The 17,037-nt window shown below is 36.8% G+C and overlaps 1 protein-coding gene across 11 annotated transcripts in view; it reads left to right on the top strand.

The window, feature by feature from the left end:
- The window catches only part of Cnc (NFE2 like bZIP transcription factor cap-n-collar), a 184,870-nt gene that overhangs the window by 111,184 nt on the left and 56,649 nt on the right, over positions 1-17,037 (top strand). For all 11 annotated transcript variants that reach the window (XM_076442745.1, XM_076442748.1, XM_076442740.1 and 8 more), the window contains 2 exons: positions 5,280-5,590; positions 8,214-8,414. In XM_076442745.1, coding sequence (XP_076298860.1) covers positions 5,280-5,590; positions 8,214-8,414 — 512 coding nt within the window. The remainder of the gene's footprint in view (positions 1-5,279; positions 5,591-8,213; positions 8,415-17,037) is intronic.

Genomic DNA, 17,037 nt, shown 5'->3' with positions numbered 1-17,037 from the left:
TCTCCGCGCCTTCTACGGACGGGAATGCTGGGAGTTCCCAAATTAAAGGCAGCCATTATCGCGCGGTCGGCCCCGCATTTGGACCAGACAATGGCCGCCACTACTAGTTAATGTAATAGCCATTCCAAAGGTGCGATCCTCCTTTCTCAAGGTACCGCACTGACGACCAGCAAAAGAACCAAAAACCTCTTCTCCTTTTGTCGACCCGCCTGTCGTTTAGTTTGACCGACCTGTCCGCATCCGAACGGCCTTCTAAGAGTTATTATTTTATGAGATTGTTATCTCTAATAACATCGTACTGCAAGGAAAAAAGAAGAACGATCATCCCGATCGTCGAAATTTCTCGACCGTCTTCAGTTATTTTCTCCTTCTGCTCTGGGATCAATCTAATTAACTGGACGTTCACGAAAGTTCGTTGTCAAAAACTATTCTCGGTCTTCATCAAACAATTTATTAATCCCTCGCCGCATTATTTATATTGCCTATTAAAAAGATGAAATTATACAATGCATTCACTGTATGTCTACAGTTACTTTGACCCTTTGCACTCCGAATTATTTTTCAATTTTATTGCCAATAACTTCCTACTATTTTAAGTGTTTTATTTGAAATTTTCTTCAAAGGACAGTACCTTGACTGTGATATTTATTTCAAGCAATTTTGTTTATTAGTTATATTAAATATAGCTCTCAAACTTTGTTGTAATTTATATTTTTGGAACTTATATTTGTTTTCAACTAAATAATAAGGAATTAAATAAATACAGGAAGAACCAAGTACATATAACAAACCGTTTCATTCGTATTTTTCTTTCTGTAAAAATTGTTTTTTGTAACATTCGGGAGATACGTACAAAATAATACGACAGTATTCTTAAATACTTTAGATACTTTTACACTTTTATATTTGATCAACCTGTTATAGCTTTATCTTAAATACGTTGTATACATCTTCGTTTTAAACATTGTTTAGATTGCAAACGTCTAACTCCTTGACTGTGACGTGCTCTAGCTTAAAGTCAGAAACGTTTTCCTATGCGATATTCTCATGGCAATCGTTTTGACTAGCTAAAATAATTCACAACTAAATAATTTCTGCAATGAAAGTAAGAATTACATCGTTAAGTACAAGAAAGTATCGAACCGTTTTTAATTAGCAACATCTAGACGGCGGATCTTTATCAATTTATAACAAAATTGAGTAGACGAAATTCAAAATTTTCGTAAAATTTGAAAACATGAAAATGAAGGGAAGAAATAACATTGAATTTAGTTTCTGTTTCTTGCGATCGATGCAGACAATTTTTATTTTGCATAAATATCCGCAGTCTAGCAACATCAAATAACAATATTTGTCTGTAATGCAAAAAATGTTTCTCTCTCTCTCTCATCATATACAAATTAAAATCACAATAAAGTATCAACGTTAGAAAGACGTTTACAATTTTTGACACTTAAACTTAAAAGTAAACTCGCATTTATGCATTTTATTATTTCCAATATCGAATTTCGATAAAGATTCGACGACGCGACGGTAGAAAGATGCTTGGAATTGTGGAGCTTCGAAAACGTTCTCATACGAATTTATTCGTTCGTTTGAAAAATTGTTTAAAATGCATTCTCGTTGAAAGAATTATCAGTAAAAGTAAACTCAAGTTTACGGATAATATTATGTCAAATATCGAATCTCGATAATGTTTCGACGACGATAGAAAGATGCTTGGAATCGTGGCGCTTGAAAAACATTTTCCTACGAAGTTATTCGTTCGTTTAAAAAATTGTTTAAACTTGCTGGGGTCTAAAGAGTTAACAATAGAGGTAGAATTTCCGCAGAAAGATCGTGTTGCGTGTTTGGAGAGCGACGGAGAGGCGAACGATCCAGCCGGGACGTGTTCGGAGCGTGCGTGAGGGATGAAGTAGGGTAGAAACGGGGACGCGCGATTGGCCGTGGGGCGGGAACATTTGGGGGGTTGTTCAGACCAGCAGGTGGATCTTCAACAACACCCCTTTGTCCCTCAATTAGTTACGTTTTTTCCTTTCCTGTCCCTCCTCCAAAATTTTACCTGTCCGTCGGCCGCAGTCAGTTCTCAAGTGCTGCGCCTCGGGATGGACAGCTTTAGTCGAGTCACAGTGAATCCGGTTTAGTCGAATCATCCTCGAATGATTTTTATCCTCAAATTTTCTGCCCGTATTCGAGGCCGATGCATAACAGATTCGTCTTGAAAAGTTTCGCGTTTTTAAAGACTACCGTACCAGTTCGATCGATCGATTTATGATAACTGCTGATGATCACGGGTTCCGGTGACGTGCGACTGTAACTTGTGACTTTGTGTGCTACCTAGTGGAATATTCGTGCAACGCCCGTGGCAAGGATACGATTTGACACACGCGTACGGAATCATCGAGTCGAGATCGTAGAATTTCAAGTGCGTGCAGAAACGGAGTAGGTAAACGTTTCGTGGTTTGCTTGACCTGATACGCTCATTAATATCACAAACTATGTTTATCTATCGCGCATTTTTCGAAAGATTATGTCGTCCGGAAACCTCATTTTTCACATTTTCCTGAGAAGTGGTCAACTACTGATACTAGATCAATTATTGGTGCCTTTACATGGTACATAGTGCGTGCTACAAATTTGGAATGGTACTAATACATAGTAAATCACGAAAATGCAATAATAATTTTGTTTTTGCAATTGCTGTTACACTTTTGTAGAAAGCGGCGAATTTCGAGTGCGTGCAGGAACGGAGTAGGTAAACGTTTCGTGGTTTGCTTGACCTGATACGCTCATTAATATCAGAAACTATGTTTATCTATCGCGCATTTTTCGAAAGATTATGTCGTCGAGAAACCTCATTTTTCACATTTTCCTGAGAAGTGGTCAACTACTGATACGATATCAATTATTGGTGCCTTTACATGATACATAGTGCGTGCTACAAACTTCGAATGATACTAATACATAGTAAATCACGAAAATGTAATAATGCTTTTGCTTTTGAAATTGCTGTTACACTTTTGTAGAAAGCGGCGAATTTCGAGTGCGTGCAGAAACGGAGTAGGTAAACGTTTCTTGATTTGCTTGACCTGATACGCTCATTAATATCACAAACTATGTTTATCTATCGCGCATTTTTCGAAAGATTATGTCGTCGAGAAACCTCATTTTTCATATTTTCCTGAGAAGTGGTCAACTACTGATACCAGATCAATTATCGGTGCTTTTACATGGTACATAGTGCGTGCTACAAATTTGGAATGGTACTAATACATAGTAAATCACGAAGATGCAATAATAATTTTGTTTTTGCAATTGCTGTTACACTTTTGTAGAAAGCGGCGAATTTCGAGTGCGTGCAGGAACGGAGTAGGTAAACGTTTCGTGGTTTGCTTGACCTGATACGCTCATTAATATCAGAAACTATGTTTATCTATCGCGCATTTTTCGAAAGATTATGTCGTCGAGAAACCTCATTTTTCACATTTTCCTGAGAAGTGGTCAACTACTGATACGAGGTCAATTATTGGTGCCTTTACATGATACATAGTGCGTGCTACAAACATTGAACTTTTAAAATCGTAGAAATCGCAGAATTTAGGGAGCGTGCAGGAACATTCTTGCCAGAGTTAGAAACCAGTTGTGATCAAAGAAGCCTGTCGAAGAATTTCCCGCTGCCTGTGAATTTTCTACCTGAATTCCGACAAACTGGAGTGAAATAGAAATTTATTTTCTTTCTTAACCCCTTGCCCCGTACATTTTCTTTTACAGTTGCGCTGTCTAATAATAGTAAATTCCTTTTATCCTTTATTAAATAAAGAGACTCTATGCGTGAAAATGATGTTTGAACTTCTTACGTTATGAATTATTTATTTATTGATGCTGTAAACACCTTGTTTGGTGGTAACGAAGAGCTAACTTTTTTGAAGTAGTTGTATTATTCAAATTTTATAGACATTTTCGAAAATTCAGTAATTGTGTCTGAAGTTGATCATCCTTGAAAACGAGAAAACTACCAATTGACCATACGTTAGTTAGTAGTTGACCACCTACAAAGCCAGAAACACTAAAAGTGTTTACTTTGATATCGTTTATTACTTTGAACGGATAGTAGAAATCACAAGTAAAAGGGCAAATAAAAATGCAAAGATGTTAATTCCATATAAAATCTAATTTATAAACAAAGTAGGTGAGTTAGGCTCATTAACATCGGAAACTACGTTTATCTATCGCGCATTATTCGAAAGATTATGTCGTCGAGAAACCTCATTTTTCACATTTTCCTGAGAAATGGTCATCTACTGATACGAGATCAATTTACATGATACATAGTGCGTGCTACAAACTTCGAATGGTACTAATACATAGTAAATCACGAAAATGTAATAATGCTTTTGCTTTTGAAATTGCTATTACACATTTCGCACCCCGGCAAGAATAGTGACACAACTAAAACATGCAGTATTCTCACAATAACGATTTTAAGAAAATTATAAAATTTCCATCGACATAGTACAGACATCTTTAATCTTTCAGAAAAATATTTTTCGAAGTAAATTCGACTAGGCTCTATAAAATTACACTACGGATACCACTACAGATATGAACTAGCTGAAAAAGAAAGCCTCACGTAATTTCCCTCTTGCGGTTCAATTTAGGAATTAGAAATATGACGTTTCTCTACCACGCAGAGGCCAACTAAACGCGTCTATCACTGTTCCACTTTCAAAATCCTTATTTTACGGGTTGTGTCATTGTTCTTGCCGGGATGCGATTTGTAGAAATCGTAGAATTTCGAGTGCAGAAACATTGTAACCAGAGTTAGAAGCCAGCGGAAATAGTTGTCATCGAAAAAGCTCGTCGAAGAGTTTCGCTGCTGTGTGAATTTCGCGTACCGGTAATACTATGATGTTCCGTTTTTCTACAAAGACCGGAATATTCGTATTGAAATAATTCTTAATGACAGTGTGCGTTTGAAATTGCGGAGTTTAATAGACGACAATCGGAGAACGTAGTCCATCGCGTGTCATACTGTCTCAGAAACAATTAAATGGATTTAAATGATCTTCGTGAATCGTAGTTGTGCACGCGAACCTGTTTACGCTCACTTTACGTCTTATCAAGCAATAATTTATCTGTGCGCGCCCCCTCCGCTAGTTATACAACGAAAGCCGGTCACAGGTTTCGAAAATGGAAAGAGTAGCCGATCGAATTTTCCAATATTCATTTTTGAAAATCCATTCAGCTGTGCTGATTGTGTGCTGTTCGGTGTGTTACAGGTGAATATATCCTGAATACCGGCAGCCAAGCTGGAAGAGGAAGCAACGCGACAGACGAGGACGATCCACTGCTCAGAGACGCGTCCCTGGATTTAGACAATCACCCTTTAGCTGGATTAACCGATGATTCTTTGGGATTAACCGGCACCTTAGAGCTCGAGAATGATTTTCCTTCGGACCTACTCGGAGGTGGCCTCTTAGGAAGCACCGGCGTCGACGGTCTCCTCAACAACGATACCCTCGAATTTGCCGACGGATTCAATCTCGAAGAAGCGCTCCAGCTTGTTGACCTCGATGAAGCTCAAACAGAGGTTCGTTACACTTCTCGTGTCTATAATGTACAGCAGAGCAGAGTTGGGCAAAAATTTCATCAACGATTGACGAATAAATTTCTACTCGAATTGTTAATCGCAATTAACAATTAAACTCCTACTTTAGTCGTTAATTGCGGTTGACGATTACATTCTTTAATGTAATAATTGATTACTGCTGAAATTTCGAAATGATATACGGAATCAAAACTGTGTGCGTACTGAAAACAATGTAAACTGAGTTTTTGTTGAGATACATTTCTGTCAATTCTCTATCTCCGCTCTCTGTCTCTCTCTCTCTCTCTACCTTCTTATTACAATATATGGATAGACCGTGTGTCGATTAACTTCAACAATTAATTAAATCAGTCTCCGATTTTTCGACGATTTCTTTCTTTAATCAACGATTGACGGTTTACTTCAGCAATCGATTGAATCAATCATCCATTTTTCAATGATTACCTTTTTTTAACACTAGAACTACCGAGCACTTAATGCAATTGACATAGTTTGCCTTATAATTACGACAAAATCGCATTTATTTAGATTCCGTATCAGCTTTGTTTAAATATGTACTTATAGTATTTATGATAATTAGACTGCGGATCTTTATGCGAAATAAAAACCGTATAGATTAATTAGTCTATATTGCAATTGCAATAGATTCTCCGCTTTCTGTAGTCTGATACAGTTTGCATTATAAATTGTTATTCTTCCTCATTTGGGGATAGTATTATATCGTTAAATTCTTGCACAAGTTTGACTCCTCGTTCTGCTGAATCATTAACTACAGCAGAATTACGTACTATATTTAAGCCTACGTTATAACCGGGATCGCTTTGCGAAATTGAAAAACTTTTAAAAAAATTTTATGTTTTTTTTAGAACTAAAGGCTGCAATGTTGCTATCAACGTGCTCGTTGACGTTATTTGAATTGACTTCAAATCTTTTTACATCATTATCATCAACGATATCTAAAGCTGCAGTCATTTGTTTTTTTATATGATGCAGAATATTGGGGCGTAAAAAGGCTAGCGCTACAGTTTCGAGTGTTAGATACTACAAATGATTACGAAATTTCAGCAGTGCTACGCGATGTACTTGCTCATTAATGACACTATGTGCGTTTAGATTTTTGGCAAGCTCATGATTAGACTGCGGATCTTTATGCAAAATAAAAATTGTCTGGATGATTGTAAGAAATAGAGACCAAATTGAATGTTCTTTCTTCCCTTAATGATTTTAATAGAGGAGAAATTACATATACAGTTAGGAGCATAATTTAGCTCATAATTAACATAAGGATTTTATGCATTTATGACAAAAATGGGCGCGTATAATTTGAAGCAGTGGACGTGTTAAAAATATTTATGGACATCAATGTATACGTTTCAACTGAATAGGATATTTAAAAGAAGAATACAATTTTTATTTTGGTCCGCAGTCTACTGATCACACTTTAAATCGGAATAACTTTTTTATGAATGGACCAAACGATTTCTCTGTAAGGCTGGAAGAATTAGTTTACTGAATGACGTCTAATAAATATGTTGAAAAAATACATTTGGTCGGAATTAGTGAAAAGCAATAGTAAAAATCAATTTTTACAACTTTTTTAGCTGGGCCAATAACGAAAATGTAAAAGACGCGTTCGGTCAACTCGTATAAATTATATACGTTCCGAAAATTCCATTGAAATCGGTTAATTGGTTTACAAGTTACAAACGATCAAAAATGGTAAAAAGGCCGAAAATCATGAAAAATTGCAATTTTTACCACTTTTGATCGTTTATAACTGCTACTTGTTTTTCACAATTCCGACCAAATGCATTTTTTCAACGTATTTTTTGGATGTCATTCACTAAACTAATTATTCTAAACTTACAGAGAGAAATTGAAGAGGTTTGGTCCATTCATGAAAAAGTTAGTCTGATTTAAAGTATGTGGGATCAGTTATGCTCTTAAACTGTATTGGCATATTCAATTTTAAAAATTTTCCAACAATTTTGAAATTCATCTACTCAATTTTCCTATAAATGCATAAAGATCCCGCAGTCTACTCATGATCTTGTCTTGAAGCTTCTGCATCGATTGCAGTTTGGATCCATGCTTGTGAACCCATACATACCATTTTCTTCATCCTTTGATAAACTGATCTCTAAATAAGAATATGTTTAAAGAATATACATATAGAGTCGCAATGGGAGTCACTATACAGGGTGTATAAAAATTATATGTCACGCCACCTTGATTTTGACCTTGACCTTGAAGATCAAGGTAAAAAAACCATGTTCTTTTGTTTAATCGCTTACTGGTCAGGACCAACTTTATGAAAGAAACCTGAAGAAAGGTTCTTCTGAAGAAAGATTGAACAAATAAAAATTTTGTTCTTTTTTCAACCCTGATTTTCAAGGTCAAGGTCAATTTCGCGGGGAGTTTTTTATGTCAATTTCCACTAAATCGTAGGTGTAGAATCACGCTATGGTGGCGGTGACTACTTGTTTTTCAAACAATTTTTTTTTTAAATGAAGCGAGAAACTGATGAAGCTTTTGGTGTATAATTATCGGTTAGAAGGATGCAACGGTGTGGTCGATGATTTCAATAAAAATGACGCTTGCGTAGGAAACGAAGCCGGAAGTGAAGAAGAAGAAAGAGGAGGACACCGCTGAAGAGACCGAGAGCGCGAAGGGTGAAACGGCTATTACTACCTCGAGCAACGTCGAGGTCGCGAAGTCATCCAGGTGCGAGGATCCTGAGACTGGCGACATGATTCACACACCACAATTCCATCATCCTCATCATCCGCACCATCGTTCCTTCCAGGTACGAATACATACATATACCACTATACACTCGTCTGATTGTCTCTGGATGATCACCCCCGGCAGAATTTCTGGAATGCTTATTATTCCACGTGGCGCGGAAACCATCTCTACCGTCATAACCTCTTAATTGAATATTAAACGTGCCGGTTAATGAGAGAAGATACGCTAGGCTAATCAGTGCCGGTATTCATAACGCCTGGTTTATGAATTTATTAAATCCGCTCGCCTTGATTTCCCCGACAGTCGGACTATTTAAACGATCGACATAGAAGCATGCAAGGTGATGCAACAAAACAAAAAAAAAAAAAGAAAGAAAAAACGCATTTGAATAAGAATATCTTAGTTCACAGACGCCGGAAAATTATAAAACGTGAACAACTAACCGTACACACTTTCAATGTACGATTTACATTCTACATAGAGGTAGTGAATGCGGAGAAAGAACAAAGGAAAGACGAATCTTTTGTGGATCATGCGCGTCTACGATATCTTCCTGCAAATTACGTTCCGTGGCGCTTTTGGCCGTATCGTTAGCAACTAATAATAGATCATTGGTACTTAGCTCATTAATGGAAATAGGCTTAATTAAAATTCGAAATAAAGTATATCCCACGAGAGAGTAACTCCATTTCGCGCAGCTTAGAAGATGGTGGGGACGCAGCGAGCCTATCGTCTCTCACTCCACTACCCACTCCCCACTTCCTTGAGCCAATTAAGGCGAAGATGCGCGAAGACGAACGAAAACTGGTCTTTCCGCGGGGTTACTCTTTCGTGGGACATACTTTAGGCTTTCTTAGGAACTATTGATTGTAGCCAAATTTGATTAGGTTTCGTTACCAACTAATAATAAATCGTTGGTACTTATTTCATTAATGAAGATAGTTAAACACGTGAAGCACGTTGACTTTTGTGCAATTTTAGGATAGTGTACTGCTTGAAACAATATTCAACAAGGAGTTTCCAAGTGTGTTTTGAAAAATTGGAAATAGGCTTTCTGGGGAACTGTTGATTGTAGCGAAATTTTATTAGGAATCTTAGGATAGGATAATTTATTAGGAACTTAGGATGGTATAGTAGATATCATTGGTACTTAGCTTATTAATGAAGGAAGTTAAACACATGAAACACGTGAAACACGTTGACTTTTGTGCAATTTTAGGATAGTGTACTGCTTAAAACAATATTCAACAAGGAGTTTCCAAGTGTGTTTTGAAAAATTGGAAATAGGCTTTCTGGGGAACTGTTGATTGTAGCGAAATTTTATTAGGAATCTTAGGATAGGATAATTTATTAGGAACTTAGGATGGTATAGTAGATATCATTGGTACTTAGCTTATTAATGAAGGAAGTTAAACACATGAAACACGTGAAACACGTTGACTTTTGTGCAATTTTAGGATAGTGTACTGCTTGAAACAATATTCAACAAGGAGTTTCCAAGTGTGTTTTGAAAAATTGGAAATAGGCTTTCTGGGGAACTGTTGATTGTAGCGAAATTTTATTAGGAATCTTAGGATAGGATAATTTATTAGGAACTTAGGATGGTATAGTAGATATCATTGGTACTTAGCTTATTAATGAAGGAAGTTAAACACATGAAACACGTGAAACACGTTGACTTTTGTGCAATTTTAGGATAGTGTACTGCTTGAAACAATACTCAACAAGGAGTTTCCAAGTGTGTTTTGAAAAATTGGAAATAGGCTTTCTGGGGAACTCTGTTGATTGTAGCAAAATTTTATTAGGAATCTTAGGATAGGATAATTTATTAGGAACTTAGGATGATATAGTAAATAGATATCATTGGTACCTAGCTTATTAATGAAGGAAGTGAAACACGTGAAACACGTTGACTTTTGTGCAATTTTAGGATAGTGTAGTGCTTGAAACAATACTCAACAAGGAGTTTTCATGTCTGTTTTGAAAAATTGGAAATAGGCTTTCTGGGGAACTCTGTTGATTGTAGCAAAATTTTATTAGGAATCTTAGGATAGGATAATTTATTAGGAACTTAGGATGATATAGTAGATATCATTGGTACTTAGCTTACTAATCAAGGAAGTTAAACACGTGAAACACGTTGAGTTTTGTGCAATTTTAGGATAGTGTAGTGCTCGAAACAATACAGAGTTATTAAAGAGCATAAAATTTTGCAGCGCACCAACTTTTACGAGTGATAAAGACTATACACAATAGCGGCGCTGTAGCGAAACATGGTGTATCTGTTTTTTACTGTTTTAGCTCCGTGACTTTAATTCTATTTTGTACATAATTTTTAACTCAATGTTACCAGTAATCGGAGACGCTTTACATCTTTATTTATTTATCTTTTACATATTTTTGCATTGCATTAATAATACATATATTGTCAGCTTACGCGGTGCTATACTACCATACCGTTCACAGCTACTAGATATGCGTTTGCATGCAATTTACAGAAATAATTAGCAGGAATGACTGTACCTTTATTTTAACGTATTATATCTAACATTTAACAGGCAGGCATTTAGCAGGCAAACATTTAACGCCGAACAGTCGCGTTTTATTAAACACTTGAAGCGTAACGGAACAATTGATATTTCCAATGAATCCAATTAAAAACCTAAGGAACTGTCAGAATGGGTGGGAAAACTTTGTTAAACTTTGTTTTTTGTTAACATTAAACCTACCGAGCACTAAAAGCGATTAAAATGTTTTACCTTGTAAAAATGACAAGACCCTATTTATTTGGATTTTGTGCAACTTTCATCACAATATGTGCTTGGATAAAGAAATATTGATCGAATCAATTTCCATGTAAGCAACTTCATAATATCAATAATTGTGAAATGGAAAATATAAAACCGGTCATTTGACCGGCAGTGGTGGGTTTAGTGTTAAACTCTTCTTTTTGCCATAATCTCCAGGATTTTGTAATAAATTCATAACAACTTGCCAGCTTCTATTTACAACTTTTGATATTTATGTAATTAAATATTGTTCTTCCTTTAACTTCGGTTTTAGTGGATTCGTTGGTAATATCAATTGTTCCGTTACGCTTCTAGTGTATAATAAAACGCGAGTAAAATTTCAAATTCGTTTTCCCAATAAAAGGAAGACGCCTCTAAAGCTAACCCATCAACACTGAACCTACCATCACCGGTCAAAATGACCGGTTCCAGATTTTTTATTTTACGATTATTGATATAATAAGAATAATGTCATAAGAAATGATTGTATACATAGATATCTTTAGTGCAGCACATATTACAATAGGAGTTGCAGAAAATGTCTAAATCATATCGATCTTGTCATTTTTATAAAGGAAAATGTGTACCAGTTACTTTTCAGTCTCGCTAGGTTCAGTGTTAAACCACGAAGTTTAAGATGACAAAACGCGAATCCGCGACGGAGCGGCGCGGTGGTGTTAAAGACCAGCAGTCTCGAAAATGTCGAGTGCATGAATTCCGGGCTTCTGTCACATTTCTTTGAACCCACTGACACACATAGTCCACGGGCAGTGTCCAAGATAGCATCGCTTAATGCGATCGACGTCTGTCCTCCGGATGGCAAGTCCGGGAAATTGCGTTTGCAGATGCCGGCTCGGAAGCAAGGCAAGGTAATACCACGACCAAGACACCATCGTCCCCGTCGTCGCGGTAAAATAAACGTTTCACTGTGCCTGACAGTAGATTTCGCGGCCTCCTCTGGAAACTTAGCTCTCGCCTAGCCGCGAGAAAGAATCGTCGCGCATTTCCCGCCGGCGCGGAGCGTAGCACGCCGCGAGAAGTCATGTCGTTAGACGAGAAGACGATCGTGACAATGACCTACCGAGATAGTCCTCGACGACCAGTCAGACGTGACGTAACGCGTACGTGCAGAGGGCTTGCATGCACGTGGAGAAATACACCTGAAATGTTCCGCCAATGGGGGAACCCGCGGACCCCTTCCATGATCCATACCGGGCACGATCACGATCACGATCGCGTTGTATTCGTGGCAACGCGGTGACCACTGACACTCGTGGACGACACGCGGTTCGAGATAAACGTCAACTTCGCTGTACACAATTCTATTAGCCGCTATCCCAAAAAATCTCGCTGCAAACAACCTTATCGTGCATCGTAATTGCAGTCGACAGTGCAGTATTACGTCAAACTTCCCCCAGTCTCCGAAAAATCTCGCCTCGAACAGGCCTGGTTCCGGCATAGTTCAAAGACAGTGCAGTGTGCTACGAACGATATCACTTTGTCGCTAAACATCCAACAACCTGGCTCCGCCGTTGTGCGTCGGCGAACGTCGGTTTCTCTCCGCATAGTGTCGAGAGTTTGATAAAATTGTTTTGTAGAGTCTCGGGAGGAAAGTGTGTCAAGAATCCGTGTGCGCACGTGGGGAGCTTGTCGCATGTGAACACCGGTCGCAGGGTGCTGAACCCGCTATCAGTTTGATGATACGAGTGGCTGTTCGTGATGAGGGAACTCTGAAGAGAAAGATCATCCACCTGAGATGGCTATCTTCTAGCTGGCCGCTTCGCTGAGTTTTATTATATGTACATATGTTTCCCTAGAGCAAGCTAAGGAACGTACGCCTTGCCTTGCCCTGAAACAGACATTTCACGTGTCGGGCCTTTACGTGTGATCGCGTCTCAATTTTCGTGGTTCTCGTGCTCGACCAGTTCCTGGACGATTGTTCGATGGCGTCCAGTTCGTTTTTGCTGCAACACCAGTGAACGGTTTTTTTTTGTCGTCGGCCACGAGAGAGACACACATGAATGACGCGCAGCAGTTTGTCGTTAAATGCCACACGCAGAACATCGAGCAACAGTGCCAAGCCAATTCAGAATGTTGGAATCTGGTTGTGGACGAAGGTCTTTTTCAGGTACACGCTGTACACCGTCTATCGTAGCGCGTTATCGTACGCCAAGGCGAATAATTATGTATAATGATGCAACGTTACGGAGCAGGGAAATGTCGATTCGCGAGGAATTAAACATTCAAAGATTGAAAAGTGGTATAACGATCTTCGACGCGTAAATTACACGTTCGACGATTGTAATGAGCGTTTCCCCCCCCCCCCCCCCCACCCCCCTTTTCGTAGACGTTGCGTATTCGATATCGTGTAGACTTCTCTGCGACGTTTCCAATCGAATCGGTTCGGATTGTTGTGAGTTTTCTGCGAGACATTTTCGATCGAGTTTCGCGTGATTGGTCTTGCAAGATTTTCTTTCCTCTCGTCGAATTTCGCTGCTTCGTTGAATGATGAATCGTTATTCGTTCGTTTGAAATTATGACAGATAGAGTGTCCCAGTATATTTATGTATTGTAGTTTTTGTTCTAAGGTAGATTTCTTTTTTTCCTTTTTTCGAAAGCTTAAGTGGAACAAAATGGAAAATATTTTATTGATCAAAGTTCACTTGCTGAAAGAAAACGTTGGGTTTTATTTCACCTTAAAATACCGGAATTACTTGTTTGCCAATCCAATGAAATATTACATTAATACGTTATTAAATACTAGGCAGCAGATCTTCATGCGAAATAAAAATTTTCTGAGTGAAATAGACATTTATTCTCTTTTTTAACATGTTTAATAGGTTGAAAATAATATAACAGTATTTTAATATTATTTTCAAGTTCCTGCTGTTTCTACGTATTACACTTTGATTGCCACTGATTCTTATTATACAGCGTTTATGTTGTCTTCAACGATTATACGTAATTACTCGTGTATTTTAAACATTTCTTAGAACGAGCTCTTTTACCGATAGTGTTAATTTTTCTCTGTCCACGATCATTGTAAAACGTATTCAGATCCATGAATTCATTGCAAATTCCATTTCACCCGACGCTAGATAAAGATGGCTGCAATAAGAATTAGAGTATTAATAGGCAATAAACTTTCGTAATATTTGAATGTGCCGTACATTGTTTAAATACGATTATTAACAATAACTTTTTTCTCAGAAGATTCGAGTGTATCATGTTCAATCGAAACACATTATTAATTATATTAGGTTGTAAAGAAAGAAATGCAGGATTTTTGTTCCTTTGTTTTAATTGCAATTTTATACCGATAAATGTTTACCTTAATTCAATGAGTTATATGTCATTTTAAAGCTTGTTCATTATTCAAATTTTTACTAAATTATTTGGCTTTTATTTCATGATGACAAAACGCGTTTTCCGCATTATGTTTTTCTACGAGTTCAAACTAGGCCGAAGTGCCGCTCAAGCGGCTCGGAATATCAACGAGATATGGGGCGAAGGTAATAGTTTGAACTCATAGAAAAAAATAATGCAAAAATCGCGTTTTAACATCCTGAAATAAAAGCCAAATAATTTAATGAAAACTTCAATGAAATTAAATATCAAAAGCATAATTAAATAGAGCGTAAATCAAGCTTTAAAATGGCATGTGACTCATTAAATTAACGTAAATATTTATTGGTGTAAAATTGCAATTAAAACGAAGGAAAAAAATTCTGCATTTCTTACTTTACAACCTAAAGCATATAACTCATTAAATTAACGTAAATATTTATTGGTGTAAAATTGCAATTAAAACAAAGGAAAAAAAATTCTGCATTTCTTACTTTACAACCTAAAGCATATAACTCATTAAATTAACGTAAATATTTATTGGTGTAAAATTGCAATTAAAACAAAGGGAAAAAAATTCTGCATTTCTTACTTTACAACCTAGTACAAATATAAAAGCATAATTCTCCTGTCATTTCTTTTAACAAAACTTGCCTTGAAGTAATTATAACTATACAATAGGAATTAACAATTATAATTGTGTGTGTGCGTGTACAATTATAGTTACATCAAGGCAAGTTTTATTTAAAGAAACCACAGGAGAATGATGCTTTTCTATCTGCATAATTAATTATGTGTTTCGATTGAATATGATACGCTCGAATCTTTTGAGAAAAAAGTAACTGTTAATAATTAGACTTCGGATTTTATGCATTTATTACGAAAATCGGTAAGCACAATTTAATGCAGTGGACGTATTAAAAAGATTTAAAGACATCAGCGTATTGGTTTCAGCTTAATCAGATAATTAAAAGAAGAATGAAATTTTTTATTTCACTCCTGTTTTTTGCAATCAACGCACACATTTTTTATTTTGCATGTAGATTCGCAGTCTATTAATAATCGTATTTAAACAATGTATGGTATATTCAAATATTACGAAAGTTTATTGCCTATTAATACCCTGAATCTATCATTTAGATACTTCGCAATTTTCATAACAACGTTTGCACGAATAAACGAAGTCGTGCAACAATTTCTAATGGAATCGGTTTCGTAATTTCCGTAATTACGAAATGAAAATTGAATTATTGTGCGGTCCGATAAAAATAAAAGAAAAGGTTCGTCTGAAAACAGTTAACTGCAAGCCATGAAAGGAAGCGGAAGATTATAGTCACGATGATATCTTCGAGACACAAATGTTTCGCAGACTGGGATGGAACAAGCGCATTCTCGGACAACGGTGCTAGAGTTTGTTGCACGCTCATCAATTGTCACCCGTCAGCTCGCTGCAATTTGAAAGCTGAAAAAAATATTATACATATAAGTGGATTCTGTGGAAGATAACCGCGCGGAACCGGTAGCACCATTGCGATAGTTAATTCGCACTGCTTCTATTACATCTACGCGATCGAAACAATTCTCGATTGTGTCGATGTGCATCATAATCGGTGAATAGTAGCTGTGCAGACAATGTGGAAGACGTTTGGGGACAGAGTTGGGCAAAAATTTAATCAACGATTGACGAATTACTTCAATCGTTAATAGCAATAAACAATCGTCGATTTTTCCATGATCACCTTTTTTAATTGTACACATTAATCAATCAATCTTGATTAAAATTTTAATCGGTTAATGCCCAACTCTGTTTGGGGATCACTGTGTTACCGGGACGAAAAATTCGAGGAATTTGCCACCTGCCGAGCCTTGAACTTCCATGCAACCGGTAGAAGCAAACTTGTTTCGATGTTGGTAGAAATGATTAACGTAGTTGTTGTTGCAATTAGAAATAATCTCTCTAATGCAAAATGCCGCTTCTGCTTCTTACATCTATCTGAAGTTCAACTTTCCAGGTCGTCTCGAATGTTTGTATTGCTGTAAAGTCGTGTATAGGATGTTGCAAAGAACAGTTTACTTTAGAGAAATTTCATTAATTAGAACCACTTTGTTGTCAATAATGCTCTATACAGAAGAGAAAATTCATATTTATCGTACAGCTACATTTAATCTAGTGGTTAAATATTGATAAGAAAAACATATAATTGTATTTCTTCACCACGAAATCTTCATCGCGAGACTGACTTGTTTGAAAATTTCTTTTTAACATTGTGCCATTAAAAGTGGCTAGTAAATTCGCAATTAAAATTGATATCGGTATGTATTGAAAGATTTATTAAAAAGTCCTTGGCTGTGAATCTCTAACTTTGTAACCCTTTGGAGATGAACTGAATTACAGCTTATGCATTTAGTCTCCGAAGTTACAAATAAATAATTTAATTATTCAGATTACAGACTACGAAGATCCTCTATAAGAGTTTAATATAATATGGTCTAAATCTCTGAGAAAAATATTTTTAACTCTTTAAAAAATCTTCGTCCGCGAAGGAT

This window comes from Lasioglossum baleicum, chromosome 18, assembly GCF_051020765.1.
Source record: "Lasioglossum baleicum chromosome 18, iyLasBale1, whole genome shotgun sequence".
Classification (NCBI taxonomy): Eukaryota; Metazoa; Arthropoda; class Insecta; order Hymenoptera; family Halictidae; genus Lasioglossum; species Lasioglossum baleicum.
The sequence above is the reverse complement of the archived record's forward strand: the minus strand, read 5'-3'. Positions and strand labels throughout refer to the sequence as shown.